Below are 27,744 nucleotides of genomic sequence, written 5' to 3'. Positions count from 1 at the left end.
AATGGGATTTTCTTTTTGGTGCTGGGGATCGAACCCAGGGGTGTTCTATTTCTGAGCTATACTCCCAGCCCTTTTACCAATTTATTTTAAAGTAGGATCTCGCTAAACTGCTGTGGCTGGCCGCGTGCGTTGGCTTCCCGTCAGGGGGCGCCATGCTCGGCCTCGTGGTGGGCTATGACATCTTACAACCTTCTGTGGCAAAGAATGCCCTGGACCCCGCATACCCGCTGTGGAGGCCTCGCTACGCACCTCATTCACGATGTAGTCCAGCAGCTCGAAGATGGCCATGGCCGGCCGGCTGTCCACCCCGGGGCCTGCGCAGGGGGACAGGCATGGTGAGGTGGCAGCAGCAGGACGGGCGTGCGGGGCAGCGGGCAGGGGCTAACCAGGACACGATGGCCAAGCCAGCAGGGGATTGGGGGAGCCGCGGTGTGACCCTGACGGGGACGCGGGCCCCGTGGGCTGGGGCGCTTGGCAGCTAGACTTTTGCCTGCTGCCATCCTGCCCCGGGCCGCGGCAGGGCACAGCTGCGGAAGTGGCCTGGTATGCCCCCGCTCGTCGCCGCGGGCCAGAGCCAGGAAGGGCCAGGCCAGGAGAAAGAGAAGAGCTGGGATGTCACCCGCCCCGGGAGGCGTCGAGGGCACCACACTGCCTGTGTGCGGGGCCGGGAGGAGCAGGGCTTAGCGCGGGTGGATGGACACGCACAGCGCACCCGCCTTCCCTGGAATATGGGTCGGCCACAAAAAGGGCGCCAGGCGAGGCCTGGGGCGTGCGGGTGGCTAGACGTGTCCCCCACAGGTGACACGGGGCGCGCTGCTCATGGGGCCGCCTCTCCCCGGGTTGTGCAGCGTTCTGGGGTTACACAACTTGGCGGAGGAGCTAAAGCCCAATAAGCACCGGGCATGGTGGCGCACGCTTGTAATCCCCGCGCTTGGGAGGCAGAGACAGGAGGATCGCGCAGGTTCGAAGCCAGCCGCGCTGGCTTAGGAGACCCTGTTTCAAAAATATAAAAATAGGTCTGGGAGTGTAGCCCGGAGGTAGAAGGGCTTCCGGGAACCCCAGTACCACCAAAAAAAAATAAAGCCCACCGAGCTGGGGGACGGAATGGCAGTAGGTCACGTTTCAGAATGTCACTAATGCCGGGTCGGGAGCCTGCAAACGCTGTTGAGCACACGGCGAGTTGTTAAGCCAGCCTCAGCCCCGCGCTGTGGTCCTCAGGCCCTAACTCAACATGCTTCCTGTCACCTGACTTACGACCGAGACAGGCTCCCTGGGGGCCGGGGCCGGCCCAGTGCTGTCATGATAAATGGCCAGCGAGCCGGCGGCAGCCAAGGAGCTGCATGTCTAGGTCCCTGGCTGGCAGCAGCAGGTGCAGAGCCGCCCGGCGGCTGGGGCGCGCGGCCTCCCAGCCGAGTCCCCGAGGACTGCCAGCGCAGCCTGCGCCAGCCAGGGCACAGGTGGCAGCAGCTGCCATCCGGGCACCACAGCGCCGCGTGGGTCACCGCCCACCCCAACCAGGTCGCAGGCCTGGGCCGTACCGCTGATGGGGCGTCCGGGGGGCCTGGGCCGCGGCGAGACGGCGCGGGGCTCTCCTTCTGCCCCGTCCACCACGGGCCGGCCAAAGATGGCCTCCAGCTCCTTGGCGTCGGGAGGGGGGATGGGGTACCTTCCGATGGACAGCTCCACCAGCGACAGGCCCATGCTCCAGATGTCCGACTGCACCGAGTAGTGTGTGCCCTGCAATCGCTCCGGCTGCGGGGAGGGGCAGGCTCAGTGGGCACACCGGCCCTGGGCTGCAGAGAGCCGCCTCCCTGCAGCTGCCACCCCCACAAGGCTCCCCGGGCCCCCCAGGGTCCAAGCTCCAGGTCCGGAGAGGAACCCAGTGAGCCGGGTGCTGCGGCACACACCCCGAGTCCTAGTACTTAGGAGGCTGAAACAGGAGGATTGCAGGTATGAGGGCAGCCTCCGCAACTCAGCAAGACCCTCGGCCACCCAGGGGAGACCCTGTTTCCACACAAAAAATTAAAGCCGGGCGTGGTGGCGCACGCTTGGGAGGCGGAGACAGGAGGACGGCAGGTTGGAGGCCGGCCTCAGCCACGCAGGGAGGCCCTCGGCAACTTAGACCTTTTCTGAATAAGATAAAAAACTGGGCTGGGGGTTTAGCTCAGAGGTAGAATGCCTCTGGGTTCAATCCTCCTGCCACAATAAAAAATATAAATAAATAAATAAATAAATAAATAAATAAATAAATAAAGGACAGGGGAGCCGGGCGTGGTAGCGCACGCTTGTAATCCCCGCGCTTGGGAGGCGGAGACAGGAGGATGGCGCAGGTTCGAAGCCAGCCGCGCTGGCATAAGAGACCCCGTTTCCAAATAAAAAAATATAAAATAGGTGTGAGTATAGCCCGAAGGTAGAAGGGCTTCCAGGAACAACAACAAAAAAAGACAGGGGATATAGCTTGGAGGTAGAATGCACCTGGGTTCAATATTCAGTACCAGAAAGAGAAAAAGAGTTAGAAAGGGAGGAAGAAAAGAAGAAAAGGGAGAAAGGTGCAATGAACTGAGTCCTCTGGGTTCAATCCCCAGTACCACACACAAAAAACAAATGAACACACCAACGAGGGGGCTGGCGGTGCGGCTTAGAAGCAGGGCGCCCAGGGAGCTGGGCGGTGGGGCTGCGGGCAAGGACCAAGGCTAGTCTTTCCAGACAGACTAGACCACGGCCCCAGAAGGGGAGCCTGCGGGCAGGAGCGCGGGGGGGGGCGCAGCGCTTACAGACATGTAGGACCGGGTCCCCACGAAGGAGTTGGCCATGGAGTCGATGAGCTGCCCGCTCACCCCGAAGTCACACAGCTTGATCTCCCCCCGGGAGTTGACCAAGATGTTGGAAGGCTTCACGTCTGAGGAGGGGAGCAGGGTGAGGCCCCACGGCCTCGGCCCGCCGCCCGCCCGCCCGCCCGCCCGCGAGCCGGCCCTTACCTCTGTGCATGATCTGGTGCTTCTCCCGGAGGTAGGCCAGGCCCCGGAGCACCTGGGGCACAGGGCAGGTGAGAGGCAGGCGGGGCCCCAGCTCCCCAGCCCCGCAGGCTGCGCAGGGCTCCTCAGAGTGAGGGCGAGAGTGGAGGCCCAGCGGGAAGGTGGCCTCAGAGGCCTGACCCCATGGGCGGCCTGTCCCATGAAGGCGCGCTCACGTGTGGCCAGCAGACAGCGCCTGGCCCCTCGCCCCAAGCTCAGGGACTGCGCCCCGGGCCCGGCATGCTGGCGGGGTGAGGAAGCAGTGGGCCAGGCCCCTGGAGGGCAGAGCCCTACACACCTGCAGCAAGGGCCAAGGGTCAGCGGCCCCTACAGGGTCAGAGGCAACCGCCTGGGGCACCTCCCTGCCCACGGCCACAGGCATTTCTTGACATTGAGCAGGACAGTGTGAAGGGCACGCCGGCCCCAGGAGCCGCTCCAACAAGATCTGGGTCTCGTGGCCAGCAGGATGGCGAGGGCAGGGCAGGGCAGAGCCCAGGGCAGTCCACTGCAGCCAAGGTGGGCGCGCAGGGGTCTCGGGAGCCAGGGGTACCGGCTGCCCTCACCAGCAGGTGGGGACCCCACGCCTGAAGGGGCAAGGCTTGCAGCTCTGCCTCCGCCGGGGCCATGGACTGCAGTGGGGCTGCGGCAGCAGCTCCCGGGAGCACTGGGCGCGGGAGCTCCCGGGGAGACTCACCGCGATGCTGACCTTCCCCAGGATCTCCTCAGGAATCCGCTTGGCTTCCTTCAGCACCTGGTCGAGGGAGCCACCGTCCTGGGGCGGGGAAAGGACAGTGTGACTGGGCGCGTTGGCCTGGAAGGTGACCAGCTGGGGCTGTGTCCACCGCAGGGAGCGGAGACGGGCCAGGACCACACGGACCCCTCGGCCCTGGGCCCCCACGCGCACCCTCCCAGCGGCCCTGCTGCGGCGTGAGGCTCTGCCCTGGTTATGGCCACCACCCGAGACCTGGCTTCTCAGGTTCATGCTCTGTCCTCAGCAGAGCAGCCGCGGCGTCCAGGGCGACACAGGAGGAACTCAGGGAAGGAGGCCGCGGGCCACCTGCCCATCCACGTCCCCTTCCACCTGGGGCCTTGCCCCTGCCCCCCCCATCCCTGGCCTCCCTCTGGACAGATGAGGAAGGGGCCTGGTACCTGGGGGTAAGGAATGGCCCGGCCCCCTTCCTGTCCTCCTGTCACACACCTCCCGCTCTGCCAGGCGTCCCACAGGGGCCACAGATGGCCCCACTGGCTCCCTGCCACACTCAGGGTGGGCCACCAGACGGACGAGAAAAGAAGCCTAAGGTGTCCCACACCGACTGCCCAGTGTCACACCCAAAGCACAAACTTCAGGGCCTCTGCACAGGGGATCGCCAGACACTGGGTGGCAACTGGGCCAGTCTCTCTGCCTGCCAGGTGCCTGTAGGGTCTATTCTGCTCGACGGAAAAAGCTGGAGCTGAGCCCGGCGCGGCAGCGCACTCCTGCAGTCCTAGTACTTGAGAGGCCAGCCTGGGGATAGCGAGATTCTCACTGATATGGTGAGAATCAAAATAAAAATAGGGCCGGGTGTGGTGGCGCACAATTGCAATCCCTGCGCTAGGGAGGCAGAGAGAGGAGGATTGCACAGGTTCAAAGCCAACCTCAGCTGCTTAGTGAGACCCTGTTTCCAAATAAAATATAAAGCCTCTGGGTTCCACCCCCAGCACCACCAAAATAAATAAATAAATAAATAAATAAATAAATAAATAAATAAATAAATATAGGAGCAGGGCGAGGTGGTACACACTTGTCATCCCAGCATTCGGGAGACTGAGACCAGAAGGATCGCAGTTTGTAGATAGCCTCAGCTACTTAGCAGAGGCCCTTCGCAACTCAGTGAGACCCTGTTTCAAAAATAAAGAATAAAAGAAAAATAACTGGGCTGGGGTTGTAGGTACAATGCTCCTGGGGTCCATTCCCAGTACCAAAAAAAAAAAAAAAAAAAAAAAATGGCACTGCAGCCGGGCATGGTGGTAAACGCTTGTCATCCCAGCATTCAGAAGGCCGAGACAGGAGGATAGCGGTTGTTCGCAGACAGCCTTAGGTTCTATTTAGTGATGCCCTTCCCAACTCAGTGAGTCTTTCTTTCTTTCTTTCTTTCTTTCTTTCTTTCTTTCTTTCTTTCTTTCTTTCTTTCCTTTCTTTCTTTGTGGTACTAGGGGTAGAACCCAGAGGCTTTCTACCTCTGGGCTGTACTCCCAGACCTTTTTTTTATATTTTATTTGGAAACAGGGTCTCACTAAGTAGCCAAGACTGGCTTCCAACCTGTGTGATCCCATCTCAGCCTCCCAAGCGCAGAGATTACAAGCGTGTGTCACCACGCCCGGCGACCCTGTTTCAAAACAAAGAATAAAAAAATAGAATGTCCCTGAGTTCCATCCCTAGTACCACACAAAAAAATAAATAAAGCCGGGCGTGGTGGCACACGCTTGTAATCCCCGCGCTTGGGAGGCTGAGAAAGGAGGATTGTGCAGGTTCGAAGCCAGCCTCAGCTGGCTTAAGAGACCCTGTTTCTGAATAAAATATAAAATAGGTCTGTGAGTGTAGCCTGGAGGTAGAAGGCCCCTGGGTTCCATCCCAGTACCACCAAAAACAAACAAACAAACAAACAAACAAAAATAAATAAATAAAGAAAGAAAGAAAGAAAGAAAGAATTAAGAATAAGCCAGGCAAGGTAGCACACACTTGTAATCCCAGAATTCGGGAGGCTAAGACCGGAGGATCACGGTTCGTGGACAGCCTCAGCTAACTTAGTGAGGCCCTCTGCAACTTAACGAGACTCTGTTTCAAATTAAAAAGAATAAACCGGGCATGGTGGCGCACGCTTGTAATCCCGGCATTTGGGAGGCTGAGACCGGAGGATCGCGGTTCGCGGACAGCCTCAGCTACTTAGTGAGGCCCTCCGCAACTCAGTGAGACCCGGTTTCAAAAATAAAAAATAAAAAATTGGGCAGGGGGTGTAGCTCGGAGATCAAATACCTCTGGGTTCCATCCCTAGACCCACAAAATAAAATAAATAAATAAAATAAAAATTAAAAAATAAATAAATAGGGCCAGGGGCATACCTCAGATGTAGAATGACTCTGGGCTCAATCCCCAGTACCCTCCCCAAAAACGAAGCTAGAAGCTGGAGGTGGAAGCCGGGGCCCCCGAGGCAGGCTGCACTTCTCTTGGGGGCAGGAGGTGGCTTCAGGGGGCCCGGGAGTTCTGGAAAACCCTACAAGCTCTTAAGTTTCCGGAACCCACAGGGAGCCGGCCATCGAGCAGCTCTGGGGAGAAGGTGAGCGTCACACGGGGAAGGGCAGGTGTGGCCCAGGCCCGAGAGCCAGGGGAAACCCACAGGACCAGGTGCGCCAGTGAGCCTGGTCTGGCCAGGCAGCAGGGCGGAGGGGCTGTTGGTATATTCTTCTTGCCTGCACACAGGTGTGAGTGTGTGACAGAGACAGACAGGCAGGCAGATAGACAGACAGACACAGACAGACAGGCAGCCAGCCAGCCAGCCAGGCAGGCACTGGAGATAGAGCCCAGCAGCCTAAACCACTGAGCCTCACCCTAATCCTTTTCACTTTTTATTTATTGGAACTAAGGATTGAACCCAGGGGTATTCTAACTTCAAGCTACATCCCTAGCCCTTTTTATTTACAATTTTTGGGGTTGGGATTGAAACCAGGGGCATTCTACCTCTGAGCTACATCGCCAGACCTATTTTTTATTCTTTAATTTTTTATTTTATTTTATTTTATTTTTTGCGATTCTGGGGATGGAACCCCAGGGCATTCGACCTCTGGGCTACACCCCCTGCCCTATTTTTTTATTCTTTACTTTGAAACCGGGTCTCACTGAATTGCAGAGGGCCTAAGTAGCTGAGGCTGTCCGCGAACCGCGATCCTCCGGTCTCAGCCTCCCAAATGCTCTGATTACAAGTGTGCGCCACCACGCCCAGCTCCTATTCTTTATTTTGAAACCGGGTCTCACTGAGTTGCAGAGGGCCTCACTAAGTAGCTGAGGCTGTCCGCAAACCACGATCCTCCAGGTCTCAGCCTCCCAAATGCTGGGATTACAAGCGTGCGCCACCATGACTGGCCTTCAATTTATTTATTTATGTTTTTTGGTGGTACTGGGGTTCCTGGAAGCCCTTCTACCTCCAGGCTACCCTCCCAGACCTATTTTATATATTTTTTATTTGGAAACAGGTTCTCTCAAGCCAGCGCGACTGGCTTAGAAGCTGCGCGATCCTCCTGTCTCCGCCTCTACAGGCCTGTGTCACCTCACATGCCTCTTACTTTTCATTTTTATTAATCAACTCTAAAAGTACTAAAAAAAAAAGCTCCCTGCTCCCCAGCAGCTCATTAATTCATTGTGGTGCAGGGGAGGGGACCCAGGGGCATTCTACCTCTGAGCTATACCCTCAGCCCTATTTTTTATTCTTTATTTTGAAACAGGGTCTCAGCTGGGCATCGTGGCACACTTTTGAAATCCCAGTAATTGGGAGGCTGAGCCAGGAGGATCGCAGGTTCGCGGCCAGCCTCGGCTACTTAGTGAGACCCTGTTTCAAAATGAAAAATAAAATATAGGGCTGGGGTGTAGCTCAGAGGCAGAATGCCTCTGGGTTCAATCTCCAGTACTGGGGGTTGGGGAGGAGAAAAAGAAAAAACAAACAAACAAACAAAAAAACCAGAGTCTCACTGGGTTGTGGAGGACCGCACTAAGTAGGGGAGGCCGGCCGTGAACCCGGATCCTCCTGTCTCAGCCTCCCAAGTACTGGGATGACAAGCAAGCGCCACCACGCCCGGTTCTAACTCTTTCATTTTAACTGTTTGGAGTCGCACCACAGGCTTGCAGGATGAGGATGCAGGGAGGTAACGAAGGCCAGCGCCGGGAATCTCGGTGAGCGCGGGACACCCCCCTCTGCGGGCAGAGGGCCAGCGGCTCCCCACCAGGGACCTGAGCCCCAGGCGCGGGGCAGGCGGCCGGAGCACTGCGGCCGAGCAGCGTCCCTGCCTTCCGCTGCCCTGGCCGGCAGCACAACCATCAATGTCCCCAGACGCTGCGGGGTGGTCCCCAGGGAGACCCGGCCTGCAGCCTGAGTCATGGGACAGGATGTGGGGCTGGGCTCCTGAGGGCCCCTGCAAGCAGGCCTTGGTGACCTCAGGCCCACAGCGTGTCATGACTGCACGCTTTTACCTTGTGTGCATTTCAGACGTTCTTGTTGAAACTGTCCTGCGACTGAGCAGGTGGCCTGCGAATACATTTTTCTTATAAACTAATGCCCGGCAGAGCACTTCCCTGGGCCCTCAGGGCGCCTCCCTCCCCAGCAGCCTGGCTTCTCTTGTTTCTTTGTGTGAGTGTGTGGTACTAGGGATGGACCCAGGGGAATTCTATCTTCAACCTACAACCCCAGCCCTATTTTATTCTTTTTCTTTTTTTGCGGTACTGGGATGGAACCCAGGGGCATTCTACCTCCGAGCTACACTCCCAGCCCTATTTGTTAGTCCATTTATTTATTTATTTACTTATTTACTTATTTTTTGGGTGGTACTGGGGGTGGAAACCAGGGGCTTTCTACCTCCGGTCTATATTCCCAGACCTATTTTCTATTTTATTAGGAAACAGGGTCTCACTAAGGTGCTGAGGGCCTAAGCTGCCAAGGTTGGCCATGAACCTGCGATCCTCCTGTCTCAGTCTCCCAAGAACTGGAATTACAGGTGTGCGCCACCACACCGGCCTGTCTTTCTGTGAATTCCAAGTTTAAGGCCATTGCCGGTGGGCACTCCCGAGGCCCGCCCCTCGCCCCTCCCGGCCTTGCACACGGGGACTGCCTTGGGTGCCTGCTGGTCACACTTGGCCTGCCCCGTGGCCCCGCACCCTTCTCCAATGTGCCCAGAACAACGGGAGCATCTGACTTTTCCTTACTATGAACAGGGAGCCTGCCCTAGTTTATTTTTATTTTGAAACAAGGTCTCACTGAGTTGCTGGGCTCCTGCAGAGTTGCTGAGGCTGGCCTCGAACCTGTGACCCTCCTGTCTCCGCTCCCAAGTATTGGGATTACAGATGCACGTCCCCAGGCCCGGCTGTGAAGAGAACTCTGGGGGCGCATTCTGCAGCCGCTCGGCCAGGCCCTGGGAAGCACTGCAGGGCGCCTCTGCGTGGTCCAGATATGGTTCACCATCCTCCCTGGACCCCCACTGCTCATCCAGCAGGTTCGGGCCACAGGGAAGTGGCAGCCCTGCTGTTCCTACACCCCGTTCCCAGCAAGCTTTGGCAAAGCGTTGAATCTGCACCAGATCTCTGCTGCCCGTAATGTGGTCCCAAAGGCCTATGTGGGGAAGTGGTGGGGCCTTTAAGAGGTGGGGCCTTGCTGGGCATGGTGGCACACACCAGTAGTCCCAGCAAGGTCAACCTCAGCAACTTAGCAAGACTATTTCACAATAAAAAATAGAGTCAGGAGAGGTGGTGTACGCTTGTAATCCCAGTACTTGGAAGACTGAGACAAGAGGATCACAAAGTCCGTGGCCAGCCGCAGCTATTTAAGCCCTCTGCAATTTAGTAAGACCCTGTTTCAAACTAAAGAATGAAAAATAGAGCTGAGGGTGTAGCTTGGAGGTAGAATGCCCTTGGTTCAATCCTCAGTATCAGGCAGGAAGATAACAGATTCTAGAAAGCCTCAGAGAGTAGTGAGGCTCTCATCAACCTAGCAAGGTTGTTTCAAAATAAAAATCAGGTCAGGCGTGGTGGCACACACATGCAATCCCAGTACTTGGGAGGCTGAGGCAGGAGGATCGCGCAGGTTCGAAGCCAGCCTCGGCTCCTTAGAGAGCCTCTCAGCAACTTAGTGAGACCCTGTTTCCAAATAAAATAGAAAAATGGGTCTGGAAGTGTAGCCCAGTGGTAGAAAGCCCCTGGGTTCTATCCCCAGGACCACAAAAATAAATAAATGAATAAATATTAATAAAAAGAGCTGAGGGCATAGCTCCGAGGCAAAACGCCCCTTGGCTCAACCCCCACCCTACGCATGAAGATGGAGTGGGGCGGGTGTAACCTGGAGGCAGAGAGCCCCCGGCTCACCCCCGCCTTGGGCCTGGCGGGGGCTCTGGGGCGCCGGGCACCCACAAAGGCCCCGGCGGGAGTTGAGGGGTTCTGTCGGCCAGGCGCCTCGCCGTGTGCCGTGAGCACAGGCCCAGAGCTGGGCCTCCAGCCACGGCGGACGCCAGTTAACAACAGAAGGTGAACTGAAGCCGCTCATCAGTTACTATAAATTCACGAGCCCGCCAGCGCTGGGTCGCACTGCACCTACGCATCGTCGTGGCCTCGCGTGTTAACACGCACACGTGCTGTAGGGCCACAAACCTGTACTATCGCGGCGGTGAGAACTGACGCTTCAATGCTCTGTCTCACCTTCCCAAGTACTGGGATTATAGGCATGGGCCACTTTGCCTGGCTCTATTATTTTTTTTGGGGGGGGGGATATTGGGGATGGAACCCAGGAACATTCTACCCCCAAGCTACAACCTCAGCCCTATTTGTATTCTTTATTATGGATCAGGGTCTCACTGAGTTGCAAAGGGCCTCACTAAAGAGCTGAGGCTGGCCTCGAACTGCGATCCTCCTGCCTCAGCCTCCCAAGGCCATCACCTTTTCACCTGCGACCCCTACCATCCTCAGCCTCCAATGTGCCCGCTGCCTGGGCAGACACTGGACACAGCGTACCCAGGCGGACAGCGTGGCAGCTGACTGCCACCACCTGCGGAGAGTGAACGCCAGGCGCGCTGGGCTGTGCAGACACCGGGGCCCCCTCACCATGCCGCAGGGACGACTTCTCGATGTTCTCAGAGGCGCAGCCAAGGGAGGGTGTAAGCTTAAAATGCAAGCGACTAAGCTGGTGTGGTGGCGCACGCCTGTCACACCAGTAGTTGGGGGGCTGAGTAGGAGCATCACAGGTTCACGGCCAGCCTCAGCCACTTAAACTCTCAGACACGAGCGAAACCCTCTTTCAAAACGAAAAAGCCGGGCGTGGTGGCGCACATCTGTAATCCAGTGCTTGGGAGGCTGAGACAGAAGGATCACAGGTTCAAGGCCGGCTTTGGTAACCTAGAGAGCCTATTTCCAAAAAATAAATGAAATAGGCCAGGCATAGTGGTGCACGTTTGTAATCCCAGTACTTGGAAGGCTGAGACAGGAGGATCTCACAGGTTCGAAGCCAGCCTCAGCTACTTAGTGAGGGCGGCTCTCAGCAATATAGTGAGACTCTGTTTCCAAATAAAATATTAAGTAGGAAGCAGGTGGTGGTGACGCAGGTTTGTAATCCCAGCATTTGGGAGGCTGAGACAGGAGGATCAGGTTCACGGTCAGCCTCGGCTACTTAGTGAGGCCCTTTGCAACTCAATGAGACCCTGTTTCAAAATAGAGAATAAAAAACAGGGCTGGGGATATAGCTTGGAGGTAGAATGCCCCTGGGTTCCATCCTCAGTACTGCAAAAAATAAAAATAAAAATAAAAAAACAAATAAATGAAGTAGGTCTGGGAGTGTAGCCTGGAGGTAGAAAGCCCCTGGGTTCCATCACCAGTACCACAAAAAACAGCAAAACCAAAAACAGGTCTGGCTAGGTCTGTGGGTGTATCTCAGAGGTGGAACACCCGTGTTCAATCCCCAGCACAGCAGACACAACACCAACCACCCCCTCGGAACCCGCTGGGCCGCGGGGCGCTCACCATGTGCTCCATGCAGACGCTGATCTCGCCGTCGCTGTAGAAGGCCCCGTAGAAGCCCACGATGTACGGGGAGTTGCACTCGTGCAGCACCTGCAGCTCGCGGATGATCTGGTTGCGGATGGCCGGCTTGATCTCCAGGTGGATCAGCTGCAACGGGGAGAGGCCGGCCGCTGAGGGCAGCTGAGGGCGCGGCTGTGGCTCCGCCCGGCCACGGAGAGCGCACGCCCGCAGCGGGGCCGCCTAGGTGTCCGCCGGCCGGGGGTGGACACGCAGGCTGGCCCTGCGCAGGTGGGAATACCACTGGGCCACGAAGAGGAGGCGGCTCAGACACACGCCCCGAGGACAGACGTGGAGACCGTGGAGCTCAGCGGGAGCAGCAGGCAGGAAGGCCACAGGGCAGGCGGGCCCCAGGGGCAGGACGTGATCCGAGGGGGCCAGGGTGGGGGTGGGGGTGACTGCTCACAGATAGGCCTCACCTATACACTAACAATACAAAGCCAGGCTGGCCCCTAACCCGTGTTTGAGAGGCTGAGATGGAAGAAGCGCAGGTTCGAGGACAGCCTCCGCAAGTAGGAAGACCTTGTTTCAAAAAAAATAAGAGTTTGGCGGTAGAATGGCCCTGGGTTCAATCCACAGTACCAAAATAAATAAATATAAAATAAATAAGAGTATTTATTAACTTTTGAAATGGTGTCCTGTCGGCCCGTTGCGGTGGTGCACACCTGTCTATATAATCCCAGTACTAGCCGGGCGTGATAGCCCACGCTTGTAATCCCCGTGCTTGGGAGGCTGAGACAGGAGGATCGCACAGGTTCGAAGCCAGCCTCAGCGACTTAGTGAGACCCTGTTTCCAAATAAAGTATAAAATAGGTCTGGGAGTATAGCCCAGAGGTAGAAAGCCTCTGGGTTCCGCCCCCAGCACCAAAAATACATACATACATACGTAAACAAAAACTAAATATATAATCCCAGTACTTGGCAGGCTGAGACAGGACGACCACAGGGGCGTGGCCCGCCTCAGCTACTCAGTGAGCCCCTGTTTCAATAGAAATCAAACGTTAGCCGGGCATGGTGGCGCACGCTTATAATCCCAGCAGCATTAGGGAGGCTGAGACTGGAGGATCGCAGTTCACGACCAGCCAGCCTCAGCTACTTAGTGAGGCCCTTCCTGGAAGCCCTTCTACCTGCGGGCTACAATCTCAGACCTATTTTATTTTTAGAAACAGGGTCTCTTACGCCAGCACGGCTGGCTTCGAACCTGCGCGATCCTCCTGTCTCCGCCTCCCAAGCGCGGGGATTACAAGCGTGCGCCACCACGCCCGGCTTAATTCTTTATTTTGAAACCGGGTCTCACTGAGTTGCAGAGGGCCTCACTAAGTAGCTGAGGCTGTCCGCGAACCGCGATCCTCCAGGTCTCAGCCTCCCGAATGCTGGGATTATAAGCGTGCGCCACCAAGGCCCGGCTTGTAATACCTTTTTATTTAAAAATTTTTTTTTGCAGTACTGGAGATGGAACCCGGGCATTCTACCTCCAACCTACACCCCCAGCCCTATTTTTATTCTGTATTTTGAAACAGGGTCTAAGTTGCTGAGGGTCTAAGTAGCTGAGGTTCGAACCTGCGCGATCCTCCCGTCTCAGCCTCCCAAGTACTGGGATGACAAGCGTGTGCCACCATGCCCAGCTCCCTCTGGCAACTTCTGACTGCTGACATAATACTCAAAACAGTTTAAGACTTTGGAGCATTTCAGATTTTGGAGTAGGAATACTTAACTTATAAAATCTATGCAAATATTCCAAAATCCAAGGGGGGAAAAATCCCAAACTGAAACAATTCTAGCTCTAAGCTATTTTGTTTGCTTGGCACTGGGATTGAACCCAGGGGCATTCTACCTCTGAGGTACAGCTCCGGCCCTATTTTATTTTTCTGGGTTGAAGAAAGGCTTCACTAAGTTGCTGAGGGCCTCACTATGTTGCAGAGGCTGGCCTCGAACCTGCGATACTCATCTCGGCCTCCCAAGTACTACAATTACAGGCATATGCCGCCAGGCCCAGCTAGCATTTTGGAGTAAGGATATGCTATCTATATTTTACTTGAGTCTGTGTCAGCGTTCTCGTGTTGACATTTGATCAATGTAAAAATATTTGAGACTGTTTTCCACACCAACAGGAAGCCTACATCTTGACTGGCTGCGTTTAAGCTGCCTCCCCCACCTGACTGAGACTGTCACAGCACAGCCCCGCGCTGGCTGAGAGGGCCCTGGGAGCCCTCCGGGAGGAAGGTCTGCAGGCAGGACTTGGCGGTGGGGGCTGGGGGAGGCCTTCTGGAACACTGCGGCACACAGATCCGTGACGACTCGTCTGCACAGTGCGATCCTAATGATCTTATGACATCCGGGGCTTCTGGGCTGGGCGTCCTGGGCTGACAAGAGCCACCACTGGACTGTGCCGGACACAGGAAGATGGAGGGGCTGAAAGGAGGGGAGGGAACCTGCGGGAGGACAATTCGCCTCAGCAACAGCCTGGGCCAGAGTGAATCTGCTCTCGGGCCCGACTGGCAGGAGGGGCCGGCCGCCCGGGGACCATGACTATGGCCAGGAAGCAGGTCGGATGGACTCCTGGGCCACAAGAGCCAGGGAAAGGGGGCCCAGCCACGCCCCAGCCGCACCTTACACTGGCAGGGCAGGCACAGGGGTTTTTTGTGCGGTAGTGGGAACTGAATCCAGGGATGTTCTACCTGGGAGCTATACCCCAGCACGATTTAATTTCTTATGTGGAAACGGTCTCGCCCGGTTGATGAGCGTCTACTTGCTGAAGCTGCCCTGGAACCTGCGATCCTCCTAGCTCAGCCTCCCAAGTGCTGGGATTACAGGTGTGTGCCGGGGGCACAGATCTGAATGGCAGGTGTGCGTGGCCACCCCGAGGGAACCGGGCCTTCCTCTGTAGCCACAGGAAGTGAGGCGGCAGAGACTGTCACGCCGGCCTCGCAGCCCAGGTGGCTGCCAGAGTCAGCGCCCAGGAAGGGCCAGGGGGCCAAAGCCGCACCAGACCTCCATCTGACTCAGACTCGGTTCCCTCAACTGTACCACGGACCCATCACTCAGCTTAAGCGAGTGTCTGCGGGATGAGAACACTGGCTGGGACCCGGGCGGCTCCTGTTAGGGGCGGCAGCAGTGCTGTGGGTCAGCTTCCCCTTCGCGGTGACCTAACACCAGACAGGAAAGGAGGAGGGGGGAAGGGCTGATGGTCACAGCTTAGAGCACAGTCCACGGTAGGCCGGCGCCAAGGCAGGAAGGCGGCGCCGGGCTGGCACTGGGGAGCTGCTCTGCTCGTGACGGCGGGAAGAGGGAGGGAGAGCGAAGCGGCTAGGGACAGGCCAGGCCCCCGCGGCCCGCCAGCTAGCGCCCAGAAACCCACACACATTAGCAGTCCTCCAAGGGAGGCCGGGGTCCACACCCAGTGACTTCACCTCCCCCACGAGCCCTTCCGGGACGCTCTGGACCTAAGCACGCCGCAGCATCGAGACCCGCGCCTGAGAGGCTAGACCCCAACACTGGACACAAAGGAGCCCAGAAACAAGACGGGACGCAAACCCCACGAGCCTACCACACCAGGGTCCCTGCTCAGGCCCCACAGGGATTCCGCCCCTGGCCCTCACAGGAACTCAGCGGGGCTCAGCGGCCGTGCTCAGGGAAGAAACCTTTACAGCTGAGCCTGACCGTGAGGACAGCGCTTCTCGGGCCTCCAGACCATCTTGGTGCTGTCTGGCTCGTCACGCCGGGTAATCCTCAGAAGCCAATGGCCGGGGCGCTGGCTGCCTGAGCAGCCCCGAGGCCGCCACACCACGGGGGGCTGCATGGCGAGCTGGCTCCTGTGTCAGCCATGCCCTCCTGCTGCAGCGCCGGGAGGTGGGCACAGGCCCTGGGTCCGCATCCACTGCCCGGCACAGGGGGCCTGTCTCCTGACGCTCATGTCACTGCTCTGGCTGGGGACAGCTGCCCTGAACAGAAGAGCCCTCGGCTGCAGGTGCAGGGTGGAGGGAGGTGCTCGAGAGGCGAGAAGAAACAGCCATGAAGCAAAATCCCCACAGAACCAGGAAACGAGCCGGGCACAGTGGTGCACACTAATCCTCCCTGTACATGGGAGGTGCAGACAGGAGGATCACAGATTCAAGGCCAGCCTCAACAACTTAGTGAGACCCCCCCCCTTTTTTTTTCTGTACTGAGGATAAAACCCAGGGGCATTCTACCTCTGAGCTACAACCCCAGCCCTACTTTTTATTCTTTATTTATTTTTTTTTTTTTAGTGGTACTGGGGTTCCTGGAAGCCCTTCTACCTCCGGGCTACACTCCCAGACCTATTTTTACATTTTTATTTGGAAACAGGGTCTCCTAAGCCAGCGCGCGGAGCTGGCTTCGAACCTGCGCGATCCTCCTGTCTCTGCCTCCCAAGCGCGGGGATTACAAGTGTGCACCACCACGCCCGGCTTTATCCTTTATTTTGAAACAAGGTCTTAGTACTAAGTTGGGGGCGGGGGGCTCACTAAGTAGCTGAAGCTGTCCACGAACCACAATCCTCCTGTCTCAGCCTCCCAAGTACTGGGATTTCAATATAAGAAATAAATTAGGGCTGGCGATACAGCTCAGAGGTAGAACACCCCTGGGTTCAATCTGCAGTACCACAAAAAAAAAAAAAAAAGAAAGAAAGAAAGAAAGAAAGAAAGAAAGAAAGAAAGAAAGAAGGAAAAGAAAGAAAATAAAGAAACCAGGAAAGTGGACCCACAGGGCCTGAGGCCGCAGCAGACCTGGGCGGGGGCGAGGCTGTCCGCACCTGCCCAGACGCCCCTGAGGAGCCGAGGTCGGCCTGTGCCTGTCCCTCACGGTATCAGCGCTGCGGTCCCCAGGTGGGCACCCCTCTCTCTCTGTCTCAGCTCCCTACGCGCTCGGGCACTCGAGAGATGCTACAGCTGGGCGCTGAGCAGGATAAAGGAGTGAGTGACCAGGGGCTATCGGCAACTCTGCGTGCCCTGGTCAGGCCAAACAATGGTCTGGGCATCACGGGGAAACACTTCTTTAGATGTGAACCGTTAAATCAGTACACCCAAAGTAAAGTGGGTGACCCTCCGTGGTGTGGGTGGGCCGCGTTTGATCAGTTGAGGCTTTAAGAGAAGAAAGAGTGAGGGTTCCCAGGAAGAGGGAAGCCCGCCTGCACAGCCTCCAGCCTCAAGATGAAACGTCACCGCTCGCTGGGTCTTCCCTTCACGTTTCAGACGCCCGGGGCCCCATAACCACAGGAAGCAACTCCTTAAGCCTCCTGGGCTGGGGTGTGGCTTGGTGGTTAGTGCTTGCCTGGCATGTGCCAGGTCCTGGCTGCACCCCCATCGTGGTGTAAAAGAAAGCTCTGCACATGCTGCCGCCTCTGCCCTGCCCAGACCCACCGGCGCAGCGCTCCTTACCCTGGCCTGCCGGGTCTTGCCAGCCCTGCACAGCCGATAGCTTCTGGACACCCAATGGTTTAGTGCTGCTGATGGAACACGGGCCTGGCCCTAGCGAGGCAGTGCGCTACCCCTGAGCACCCCCCACCCAAAGAGCACACCCAGGGGCAAACCTCTCAGCTACATCCTAAGCTTACTTTATTCTATATTTTGAAACAGTCTTACTAATTTGCTGAGGCTGTCCTCAAAACTGCGATTGGATGGGGTGGGGGGACTAAATGTGTGTATGTCACTGTCAACATGATTTATATTATGATATGAAACTATAATGCACCAATAAAAGCATTTAAAAAACCCATCATGCCAGGCGTGGTGGTGCACACTTGTAATTCCAGCACTTTGGGAGGCTGAGACAGGAGGATCACACAGGTTCAAAGCCAGCCTCAGTTACTTAGTGAGGCTCTCAGCAACTTAGTGAGATCGTTTCCAAATAAAATACAAAAAATAGGTCCTGGGAATATAGCCCAGAGGTAGAAAGCCCCTGGGTTCCACCCCTAGTACCACTAAAACAAAACAAAAAAAAGAAACCCAACAAGCTGGGCGTGGTGACGCATACTTATAATCCCCGTGTTTGGGAGGCTGAGACAGGAGGATCACACAGGTTCGAAGCCAGCCTCAGCTACTCAGTGAGGCTCTCAGCAACTTAGTGAGACCCTGTTTCCAAATAAAATAGAAAATAGGTCTGGGAGTATAGCCCGGAGGTAGAAAAACCTTTGGGTTCCACACTCAGTACCACCAAAAAAATAAAAAACTCCTATCTTGGCCTCGCAAGTCCTGGGATCGCAGGCGTGCACCCCCACGCCGGCTGGAATCTGAACCTTAAAGTGCCCTGGAAGGCAGTCGCAATCACGGGAGCCAGCAGCGCAGAGCCCAGCCTCCGCTCACCTTTCTGGCCATGATGAGGCCCGACGGCCTGTGCTGGACCTTGGTGACCACGCCACCGTTGCCGGCGCCCAGCTCCGAGATCCTTTCGAAGTCATCGTCCTTGAGCTCGCCCACCTTGGCCTTCTGGGTGAGGAAGGCCTCTAGCCGCCGCCTCTGCTGCTCATCCAGCTCCAGCTCCTCCAACTTCTTCTGCAGGTCCACCAGGTTTGCCCTGCGGGGACCCGGTGCAGAGGTCAGAGTGCAGCCCTTCAGTGTGTGCGCAGGGGCCTGGGCTCGCCGCCCAACAGGAGGCCCAGGTGTGGACCGCCACCTGGGACACTGGCTGATGGAGCCTGAGGCTGTGCTCAGGGACGTGGCAGGGATGGAGAAACGGGGCCAGGTGCAGGGAGGCCTGGGCCAGGGTGTCTGCCAGATCAAAGAGCAGGGCTCAGCTGTTTTATTTTGTAGTACTGGGGTGGAACTCAGGGGCCTTCTACTTCTGAGCCACACCCCCAATCCTATTTTATTCTTTATTTTGAAACAGGGTCTAAGTTGCCCAGGCTGGCTTCGAACCTGCAGTCCTCTCGTCTCAGCCTCCCGACTACTAGGATTACAAGCCCAGCTTATTATTATTATTATTATTATTGGGTTTTTTTTTGGCGGTACTGGGGTTCCTGGAAACCCTTCTACCTCCGGTCTATACTCCCAGACCTATTTTATATTTTTATTTGGAAATAGGGTCTCTTAAGCCAGCTGAGGCTGGCTTCGAACCTGTGAGATCCTCCTGCCTCTGCCTCCCAAGTGTGGGAATTACAAGCGTGCGCCACCACGCCCAGCATTATCATTTTTTTTATGCTGAGGATTGAACTCGGGGGGCATTCTACCACTGACTCCATCCCCAGCCCGATTTTATTTATTTGAAAGAGGGTCTTGCTAAGTAACTGAGTCTCCTAAGTTGCTGAGGCTGGCTTTGAACTGCGATCCTTTGGCCTCACAGCCTCCTGAAGTACTGGCATTACAGGCGAGCGCCGCCTCACCAGGCTCTCCAGCTATATTTTATTATATATATATATATATATATATATATATATATATATATATAGTGTGTGTGTGTGTGTGGGGGGGTACTGGGGATAGAAGCCAGGGGCATTCTATCTCCAAGCTAAAGCCCCAGCCCTATTTTTTATTCTTTACTTTTTGAAACAGGGTCTCAATGAGTTGCAAAGAGCCTCCCTAAGTAGGAGCTGAGTCTGTCTTTGAATCGTGATCCTCCCGTCTCAGCCTTCCAAATGCTGGGATTACAAGTGCGTGCCACCACGCCCGGCTCAGCCTGATTTTATTTTGAAACAGAGTCTGGCTACGTTCCTGAGAGGCTTGCTAAGCTTCCGAGGCTGGCCATAAACCCGCGATCCTCCTGTCCCAGCCTCCCAGACACTGGAATTACCAGCACTGCGCCACTGCACCTGGCTGAGGGCCTGTTCTGACTGGTTTCAGCGCAAAGGACCAGAACCAAGGGGTGAAGAGGAAGAAGCTCCGTTGTGTGCTGTTTTTATTTACAAGGATTAAAGACCAGCACCAAGAGAGGAAGGGCCACAGAATTCAAACCAGAGTGCTCCTATTCTGTCCTGAACGCTAACATGGACTCCACACATTTATACACACGAGCAATTCCTGAACCCAAGCATTTGTGTTGCGGGGGCACTGGGGATTGAACTTAGGGGTGTTCAATCTCTGAGCCACACGCTCAGCCGAAATTTATTTGTATTTGGAAACAGTCTTGCTCAGTTGATGAAAGTCTCACTACTTGCTGAAGCTGCCCTTGAACCTACAATCCGCCTGTCTCAGCCTCCTAAAGGCAAGTGCCACCACGCCCGGCATTCTGAACCCAACGGTTTAGGACATGTTCACTATGCACCACTGGGAGACTCGAGGAAAAAAAATTTTTTTTTTTTGGAGGTACTGGGGGTGGAACCCAGGGGCTTTTCTACCTCCAGGCTACACCCCCAGCCCTATTTTATATTTTATTTGGAAACAGGGTCTCACTAAGTTGCTGAGAGCCTCACTAAGTAGCTGAGGCTGTCTTCGAACCTGTGCGATCCTCCTGTCTCAGCATCCTAAGCGCTAGGATGACAAGCGTGCGCCACCACGCCCAGCTTTTTTTTGGTACTAGAGATCAAACTCAGGGTATTCTATCCCCCCCCAAACTACAGCCCTAGTCCTTTGTTAAAAATTTTTGGGGGCTGGGCATGGTGGCGCGCAGCAGTAATCCCAGCATTCGGGAGGCTGAGACCGGAAGATCGTGGTTCGCGGACAGCCTCAGCTACTTAGTGAGACCTGGTTTCAAAATAAAGAATAAAATATAGGGCTGGGGGTGTAGCTCAGAGGTCGAATGCCCCTGGGTTCCATCCCCAGAACCGCAAAAAAAAAAAAAAAAAAAAAAAAAAAAAAAAAAAAAAAAAAAAATTTTTTTTGGAATAGGGTCTCACTAGGTTGCTGAAGCTGGCCTTGAAAACTCCCAGCTCTATTATTATTATTATTATTATTTTTTGCGGTACTGGGGATGGAACCCAGGGGCATTCTACCTTTGAGTGACACCCCCAGCCCGATATTTATTCTTTATTTTGAAACAGAGTCTCACTGAGTTGCAAAGGGCCTAAGTAGCTGCAGCTGGCTACAAACTGAGATTCTCCTGTCTCAGCCTCCCAAATGCTGGGATTCCAAGCGTGGACCATCACCTCCGGCTTTAGTGAGGCCCTTTTCAACTCAGTAAGACCCTGTTTCGAAATAAAAATAAGAGCTTGAAGGTAGATGTCCCCTGGGTTCCATCCCCAGTACCACAAAAAGAAAGAAAGAAAGAAGAAAGAAAGAAAGAAAGAAAGGCAGTCAGTGGTTTTGCTAGGTTGATAAGCATCTCACTACTTGCTGAGGCTGTTTTTGGAACCTGGGATCCTCCTGTCTCAGCTTCCCAAATACTTGGAATACAGGCGTGCACCACCACTCCTGGCTTTGTCTTCTTTTTCATTTTGAAACTCAGTCTCCCTAAACTGCAGAGACCTCTGTAAATTCCTAGACTGGCCTCCAACTGCTCTCCTGTCCTGTCTGTCTGTCCGTCTCCCAAGTGCAGGGATTACAGGTGTGTAAGTGCACCCCGTGCACCTGATGCTTCCGGCTCTCCCGAGTATGGATGGCGCCGCTCAGGGCTGGCTAGAGCGGGGCCACTGGGCCAGACAGTGCGCTGTCCCCTCGCAGAGTCCCCAGAGAACGGGCGCCTTCAACGGCCCTCAGTCACCAGTTCCCCAGGTTGAAGCCAAAGTGTGCAGCCCTCGAAAGAAGTCCAGCAGTGGGCAGAGGGGCGATGGATGTGTCAGGAACCTTCTGGTCCTGGAGTTTACCACTATTCATGGTAATAACTGTGTGTGTGTGTGTGTGTGTGTGTAACTAAGGATTGAACGAAGGGGCATTCTATCCCTAAGCTATAACCCCAGCCCTATTTTTTAATTTTTTATTTTTTTTTTGGTGGTACCGGGGTTCCTGGAAACCCTTCTACTTCCGGGCTACACTCCCAGACCTTTATTTTTTATATTTTTTAATTTGGAGACAAGGTCTCTTAAGCCAGCAAGGCTGGCTTTTAACCTGCGCGATCCTCCTGTCTCCGCCTCCCAAGAGCGGGGATTACAAGCGTGCGCCACCATGCTCAGCGATTTTTAAACTTTTTTAACAGGGTCTTGCTGGGCCAGGCCTGGTGGCGCAGGCTTGTAATCCCAGTACTTGGGAGGCTGAGACAGGAGGATCGCGGTTTGCAAACACCCTCAACTAATTAGTGAAGCCCTTTGCGACTCAGCGGACCCTATTTCAAAATAAAGAATGTGTGCCAGGCGTGGTGGCGGATGCTTCTAATCCCAGCACTTGGGAGGCTGAGACAGGAGGATCGCATAGGTTCGAAGCCAGCCTCAGCTACTTAGTGAGGCTCTCAGTAAATTAGTGAGACTGTTTCCAAATAAAATATAAAATAGGTCTGGGAGTATAGCCCAGAGGTAGAAAAGCCCCTGGGCTCCACTCCCAGTACCACAAAACAAAACAAAACAAAACAAAAAAACTGCCCAATAAAAAGTAGGGCTGGGGATATAGCTCAGAGGAACGATGCTCCTGGGTTCCATCCCTAGTACCATACACATACATACATACATACATACATACATACATACATACATCAAGCTGGGCGTGCTGGCACACACTTGTAATCTCAGCATTCAGGAGGCTGAGACTGGAGGTTCGAGGTTCGTGGACAGCCTTAGCTACTTAGTGAGGTCCTCCGCAACTCAGTGAGACCCTGTTTCAAAATAAATAAAAACAGAACGGGGGGGGGGGGGTGTGGCTCAGAGGTCGAATGCCCAAGGGTTCCATCCCCAGACCCCCCAAAAAATCAAACCAAAAAAGCCAGAGTCTTGCTAAGTTGTTGAGGGTCTGACTAGGTTGCCGAGGCTGCCCTTGAACCTGCAATCTTCGTGTCTCAGCCTCCCAAGTACTGAGACTATAGGCACAAGGCACCATGCCTGGCCTATTTTATTTTTATTTTATTTATTTATTTATTTGGCGGGTCTGGGGATGGAACCCAGGGGCATTCGACCTCCGAGCTACACCCCCTGCCTGATTTTTTATTCTTTATTTTGCAACCGGGTCTCACTGAGTTGCAGAGGGCCTCACTAAGTAGCTGAGGCTGTCCGCGAACCGCGATCCTCAGGTCTCCGCTTCCCGAATGCTGGGATGACGAGCGTGCGCCCCCACGCCCGGCTCTGTTTTATTTTGAGACAGTGAAAGCCAGGCACGATGGTGCATACCATCATGTACATAATTCCAGTACTTGGGAGGCTGAGACAGGAGGATCACAGGTTCTCGACCAGCCTCAGCGACTTCAGTGAGGCCCTCTGCAAGTTAGTGAGATACTGTTGTGAGCTTCTCTGCAAGTTAGTGGGATAGTTTCAGATATTAAAAAACAAAGAAACAAACAACAACAACAAAACCCCTGGGCGTGGCGGCACACGCTTGCAATCCCAGTACTTGGGAGGCTGAGACAAGAAGGTTACGAGTTCATGATGAGACAAGAGGATCTTGGGTTCATGGGTTCGCGGCCAGCCTCAGCTACTCGGTGAGGCCCTCTGCAACTCAGTGAGGCCTCGTTTCAAAATAAAAAATAAAAAGTAGGGCTGGAGGTGTAGCTTGGAGGTAGAATGCCCCTGGGTCCCATCCCCAGCACCGCACAAAAATCAATCAATCAATCGGGGCTGGGATGTGGCTCGGTGGCAAAGCACCTGCTTTGCAGGAGTGGACTCTAGGTTCCATCCTCAGTTCCAAAACAACAAAAAAACAAAACAAAACAAACCCTCCCACACCTGAAAAAAAATAAGTATTATTTTTAAGAAATAAATTAATTAAGAAATAAATAAATTAAATTAAATAGAGCCGGGGGAGTGGGTGGGAAGTAGAAAGCCCCTGGCTTCAACCCCTACTACCATAAACCAACAAACAAAAGGGTCTCGCCAAGTTGCCGAGCCTCACTAAGGTACTCGGGCTAGCCTCGGACCCGCAATCCTCCTGTCTCAGCCTCCCAATCCCTCCAGGATTACAGGCGTGCACCCCCATGCCCAGTTATATTTTATTTTGAGATGGGGCTGAGGGGGTGGGGGGGCCTTGCTAAGTTGCTCAGGCTGACCTCGAACCTGCGTTCCTCCCGTCTCAGCCTCCAGTCACTGGAATGACAGACGTACAGCCCAGGGCCTGAGACAAGGGCGTTGAGGACTTGCTGCCTGGCGAGGTCACGGAGGCGGCGCTGCAAGAGCTTGCTGCGATCCCGGCAGGGGCTGACACCCCTTCTAGGGCTGTGAACACCTCCCTTGATTCTCATCAGAACAGGGGGTTAGGTTTCAGAGAGTCCCCGCCCCAGGCGCAGGCTCGGGAGGTAGCAACCTGCCTGACGTCACGGCAGAAGCAGGTCCCCTGAGCCAGGACCAGAAGCCTCGGCGGGGACTTGGTGCGCACCTGCGGGACACTGACCTGGAAGGTTTAGGACTAGCAAGACACTGGCCCACAGCAGCGAGTCTCAACGAGGGAAGGAGGGACGCTCAGCGCTGCGGGCTGGAGAGGGGCCTGGGAACCCAGCCAGCTCGTCAGCCCACCTCCAGTGCAATGGAAACTCAACTGAGGCTAAAAAATAAAAACCCTGGATCCCCAGGCTGGCTTCCTCTACTACAGGGGCTCTTAAGGGACCAACACCACAAACCACGAGGAAGAAGAGAACACAGGAAGCGCTCCTTTGGGAAAAGCACAAGGAACCCGGCATGGTGCTGCACGCCGGTAATCCAGCACATGGGAGGCAGAGCAGGAGGATCGCAGGTTCAAGGCTAGCCCGAGTACCTTAGTGAGACCCTGGTTCAAAAGAAAAGAATAAGAGCTGGGCGTGGTGGCGCTCCCTCGTAGTTTCAGCACTGAAGAGGCTGAGACCAAAGAATCGTGGTTCGCGGACAGCCTCAGCTATTCAGCGAAGCCCCTCGCAACTCAGTGAGACCCTGTTTCAAAAATAAAAAGACTAAAGCCGGGCGTGGTGGCGCACGCTTGTCATCCCAGCATTCGGGAGGCTGAGACCGGAGGATCGCGGTTCGCGGACAGCCTCGGCTACTTAGTGAGGCCCTCTGCAACTCAGTGAGACCCAGTTTCAAAAATAAAAAGACTAAAAAAAAAAAAAAAAAAAAAATAGGGCTAAGGGTCTAGCTCTCAGGTAGAATGCCCCTGGGTTCCATCCCTAGTACCTCAAAACAAACAAACAAACAAAACAAAACAAAAAAGAGCTGGGTGTGGTGGCGCACGCTTGGGAGGCTGAGACAGGAGGATCGCACAGGTTCGAAGCCAGCCTCAGCTACTGAGTGAGGCTCTCAGCAACTTAGTGAGACCCTGTTTCCGAAAAATATATAAAATGGGTCTGGGAGTATAGCCCAGAGGTAGAAAGCCTCTGGGGTCCACCCCCAGTACCACCACCAAAAAAAAAAAAAAAAAAAAAAAAGAATAAAACAGGGTTGGGGTATAGTTTGGAGGTAGAATGCCTCTGGGCTTAATCCTCAGAACTACAATGAATCAATCAATCATCCTAAGGATATAGCTCAGAACAAGAAAATAAACAAATAAATAAATAAATCTAAACTTAAGGGGCAGCCGGGCGTGGTGGCACACGCTTGTAATCTCAGCGCTTGGGAGGCTGAGACAGGAGGATTGTGCAGGTTCGAAGCCAGCCTCAGCTACTTAGTGAGGCTCTCAGCAACTTAGTGAGACCCTGTTTCTAAATAAAATATTTATTTTGTATTTTTGCGATACTGGGGATGGAACCCAGGGGTATTGTACCTCCAAGCTACATCCCTAGCCCTATTTTTTAGTCTTTTTATTTTTGAAACAGGGTCTCACTGAGTTGTGAAGGGCCTCGCTAAGTAGCTGAGGCTGTCCGAGAACCACGATCCTTCGGTCTTGGCCTCCTGACTGCTGGGATTACAAGCGTGCGCCACCACACCTGGCCCAAATAAAATATAAAGTAGGTCTGGGGGTGTAGCCTGAAGGTAGAAGGCCCCTGGGTTCTGTCCCCAGTACCACAAAAACCAACCAAACAAATAAATAAAATAAATAAGGCTCCAGGCCTGCTGGTGGTGGTGTGAACTCACATCAAGCTCCCCACCTGGATTGAATGGTGAGGCCGCTGACCTGGCGCGCACACCATCCCTCCATGCCCCCAGGCACACACGCTAGACTCCCTATCCAGTGTGGAAGACAGGAATGCAGGGGTCAGGGTGGCAAGACCTGGGGAGTGTACACCCACACACACACACCAGGTGCCTCCTCCTCACAAGACATGACTGTGCCATCCTGTAGGTCCCACTACCTGGTGACCCTCCCTTGCCTATCCCCCCAGCTCCTAGAAGCCCCCAAGACTTCCTGTTACCCTTAAGGGACTTGAACTCTAGGGCTGTCCCATTCAGCTGGCTTCTGGCCCCCACCTGAAATTCCCTCAGCCTTGGCCCAGCAGCCTCCTCACCTGGAAGGCCTCACACTCTCCCCAGGCTCAGGGCCCCCACCCCCAAAGAGCAGAACCTTCTTATCCTGCCCTTAAGTCTGTCAGGTGCCCTTCCTCAAATCTCTAAGGGCCCCTCCACCCCTCAGGGACCCTCATCCTGTCCCCTCAGGGATCCTATCCGGACTCCTCTTTACCATGATTTCACCTCTGGGACACTCCCCACCTTTCCCTTACAGGTGTCTTTTCCACCCATCTTCTCCTTTCAGGGACCCCCTTCACCCCATCTTCTCCCTGCTGGCATGTCCCCGAACCTCAATTTTATTATTCTGAGACCCTTACCTGGACCTGTCCACTCTGGAATCCCCATCACACTAACTTTGCTTCGAGGGTCCGCCCCCCTCAACTCTCTGTCGGGACCACCCACCCCACCCTCTTCCCTCCTGCACCTCATTTCTCTGAAGACCACCTATCACCCAGGGTGCTATTAAGGGCCCCCCACCCTGTCTTCCCCATAGGGGCGTCCCCTGGGCCGGCTCTCATTACTCAGGAGCCCTGCATCTCCTCCTCCCGGGGACCCCCTGCCATCTTGGCCTCCTGGGGACCCCATCATCCTGATCTCACTTCTCAGGGACCTCACCCCCATCTCTCCATGCCGGGCTCCCCCACCTGTGCCGGCCTCCCGGGGACCCCAGCCCCTGCTCTTCCCCCGGGGGCCAGCCCACCTCCTCCCAGGGCCATGCCAGCCCATCCTCTCCTCTCGGGACGCCTGCCCAGTGCTCCACTCCTGGAGACCCCCAGCACGTCCTCTCCTCCCCGGAACCCCCGTCTTCCCCGAGACCCCCACCGCGCTCTGCTCCCGGGGCCGCACCCCCGCCGGCCCCCGGCCCGCCACTCACTCGGAGGCGCCGTCGCTGGTGGGGGACGGGCCCTCGGCGATGGCCGGGTTGATGGTGAGCGCCGGCAGCACCGGCTTCCTCCGGGCCAGCATCGGGGCTCCGCGGCCGGCGGCGGCGCTTCAGCCGGGGCCCATAGGGGGCGGGCCGCGAGCGGGCGGCGCCGGCCGAGCCGGGGTCGGCAGGGGCGGGCCGGGGGCGCGAGGGCGCCGGGGCTGGCGCGAAGGAGTCGCCGCCGCCGCCGCCGCCGAGGCCCGAGCGAGGCTGACGGTGCAGCCGGACCCGGGAGGCCGAGAGAGGGGAGGGGGCGGCCACGAGATCGCGCGCCGGCTTCTCGCGAGAGCGAATGCCGCGCGGGCCACGCCCCCTCGGCCGCGGCGCATGCGCAGCAGCGCGCCGGCAGCCAGGAAGGGAAAGGGGCGGAGACGGACGGGAGGCGGAGCCTGGGGCGTGCGTAAGTGCGCGCGTGACGTCGCACCAGTGCGCATGCGCCTGAGCGCGGGCGGGAGGCAGGCGCAGGTGAGCGGTGACGTCGGCGGACAGGTAGGCGGCCGGGAGGCGGGACCTCCACGAGCGCGGCGCACGCTGTTACCCTAAACTTTTAGATACCCCCGTTTCTTCACGAGAGGAAGTTCACTTTACGACGTTTCAAAATTTTCATTTATTTATAATTGACTATTTAAAATGT

At 55.5% G+C, this 27,744-nt stretch overlaps 1 protein-coding gene across 1 annotated transcript in view; it reads right to left on the bottom strand.

Moving 5' to 3' along the window:
* The window catches only part of MAP2K2 (mitogen-activated protein kinase kinase 2), a gene marked incomplete at both ends in the record, with an annotated part of 31,725 nt that extends 4,574 nt beyond the window's left edge, over positions 1–27,151 (bottom strand). Inside the window, 8 exons of the mRNA XM_080714191.1 lie at positions 250–314; positions 1,539–1,752; positions 2,775–2,899; positions 2,979–3,030; positions 3,709–3,786; positions 11,758–11,904; positions 18,135–18,345; positions 27,060–27,151. Coding sequence (XP_080570317.1) covers positions 250–314; positions 1,539–1,752; positions 2,775–2,899; positions 2,979–3,030; positions 3,709–3,786; positions 11,758–11,904; positions 18,135–18,345; positions 27,060–27,151 — 984 coding nt within the window. The remainder of the gene's footprint in view (positions 1–249; positions 315–1,538; positions 1,753–2,774; positions 2,900–2,978; positions 3,031–3,708; positions 3,787–11,757; positions 11,905–18,134; positions 18,346–27,059) is intronic.
* Between the last annotated feature and the right edge of the window lie 593 nt (positions 27,152–27,744).

This window comes from Muscardinus avellanarius, assembly GCF_963383645.1.
Source record: "Muscardinus avellanarius genome assembly, chromosome: 16".
NCBI classification, from domain to species: Eukaryota; Metazoa; Chordata; class Mammalia; order Rodentia; family Gliridae; genus Muscardinus; species Muscardinus avellanarius.
The sequence above is the reverse complement of the archived record's forward strand: the minus strand, read 5'-3'. Positions and strand labels throughout refer to the sequence as shown.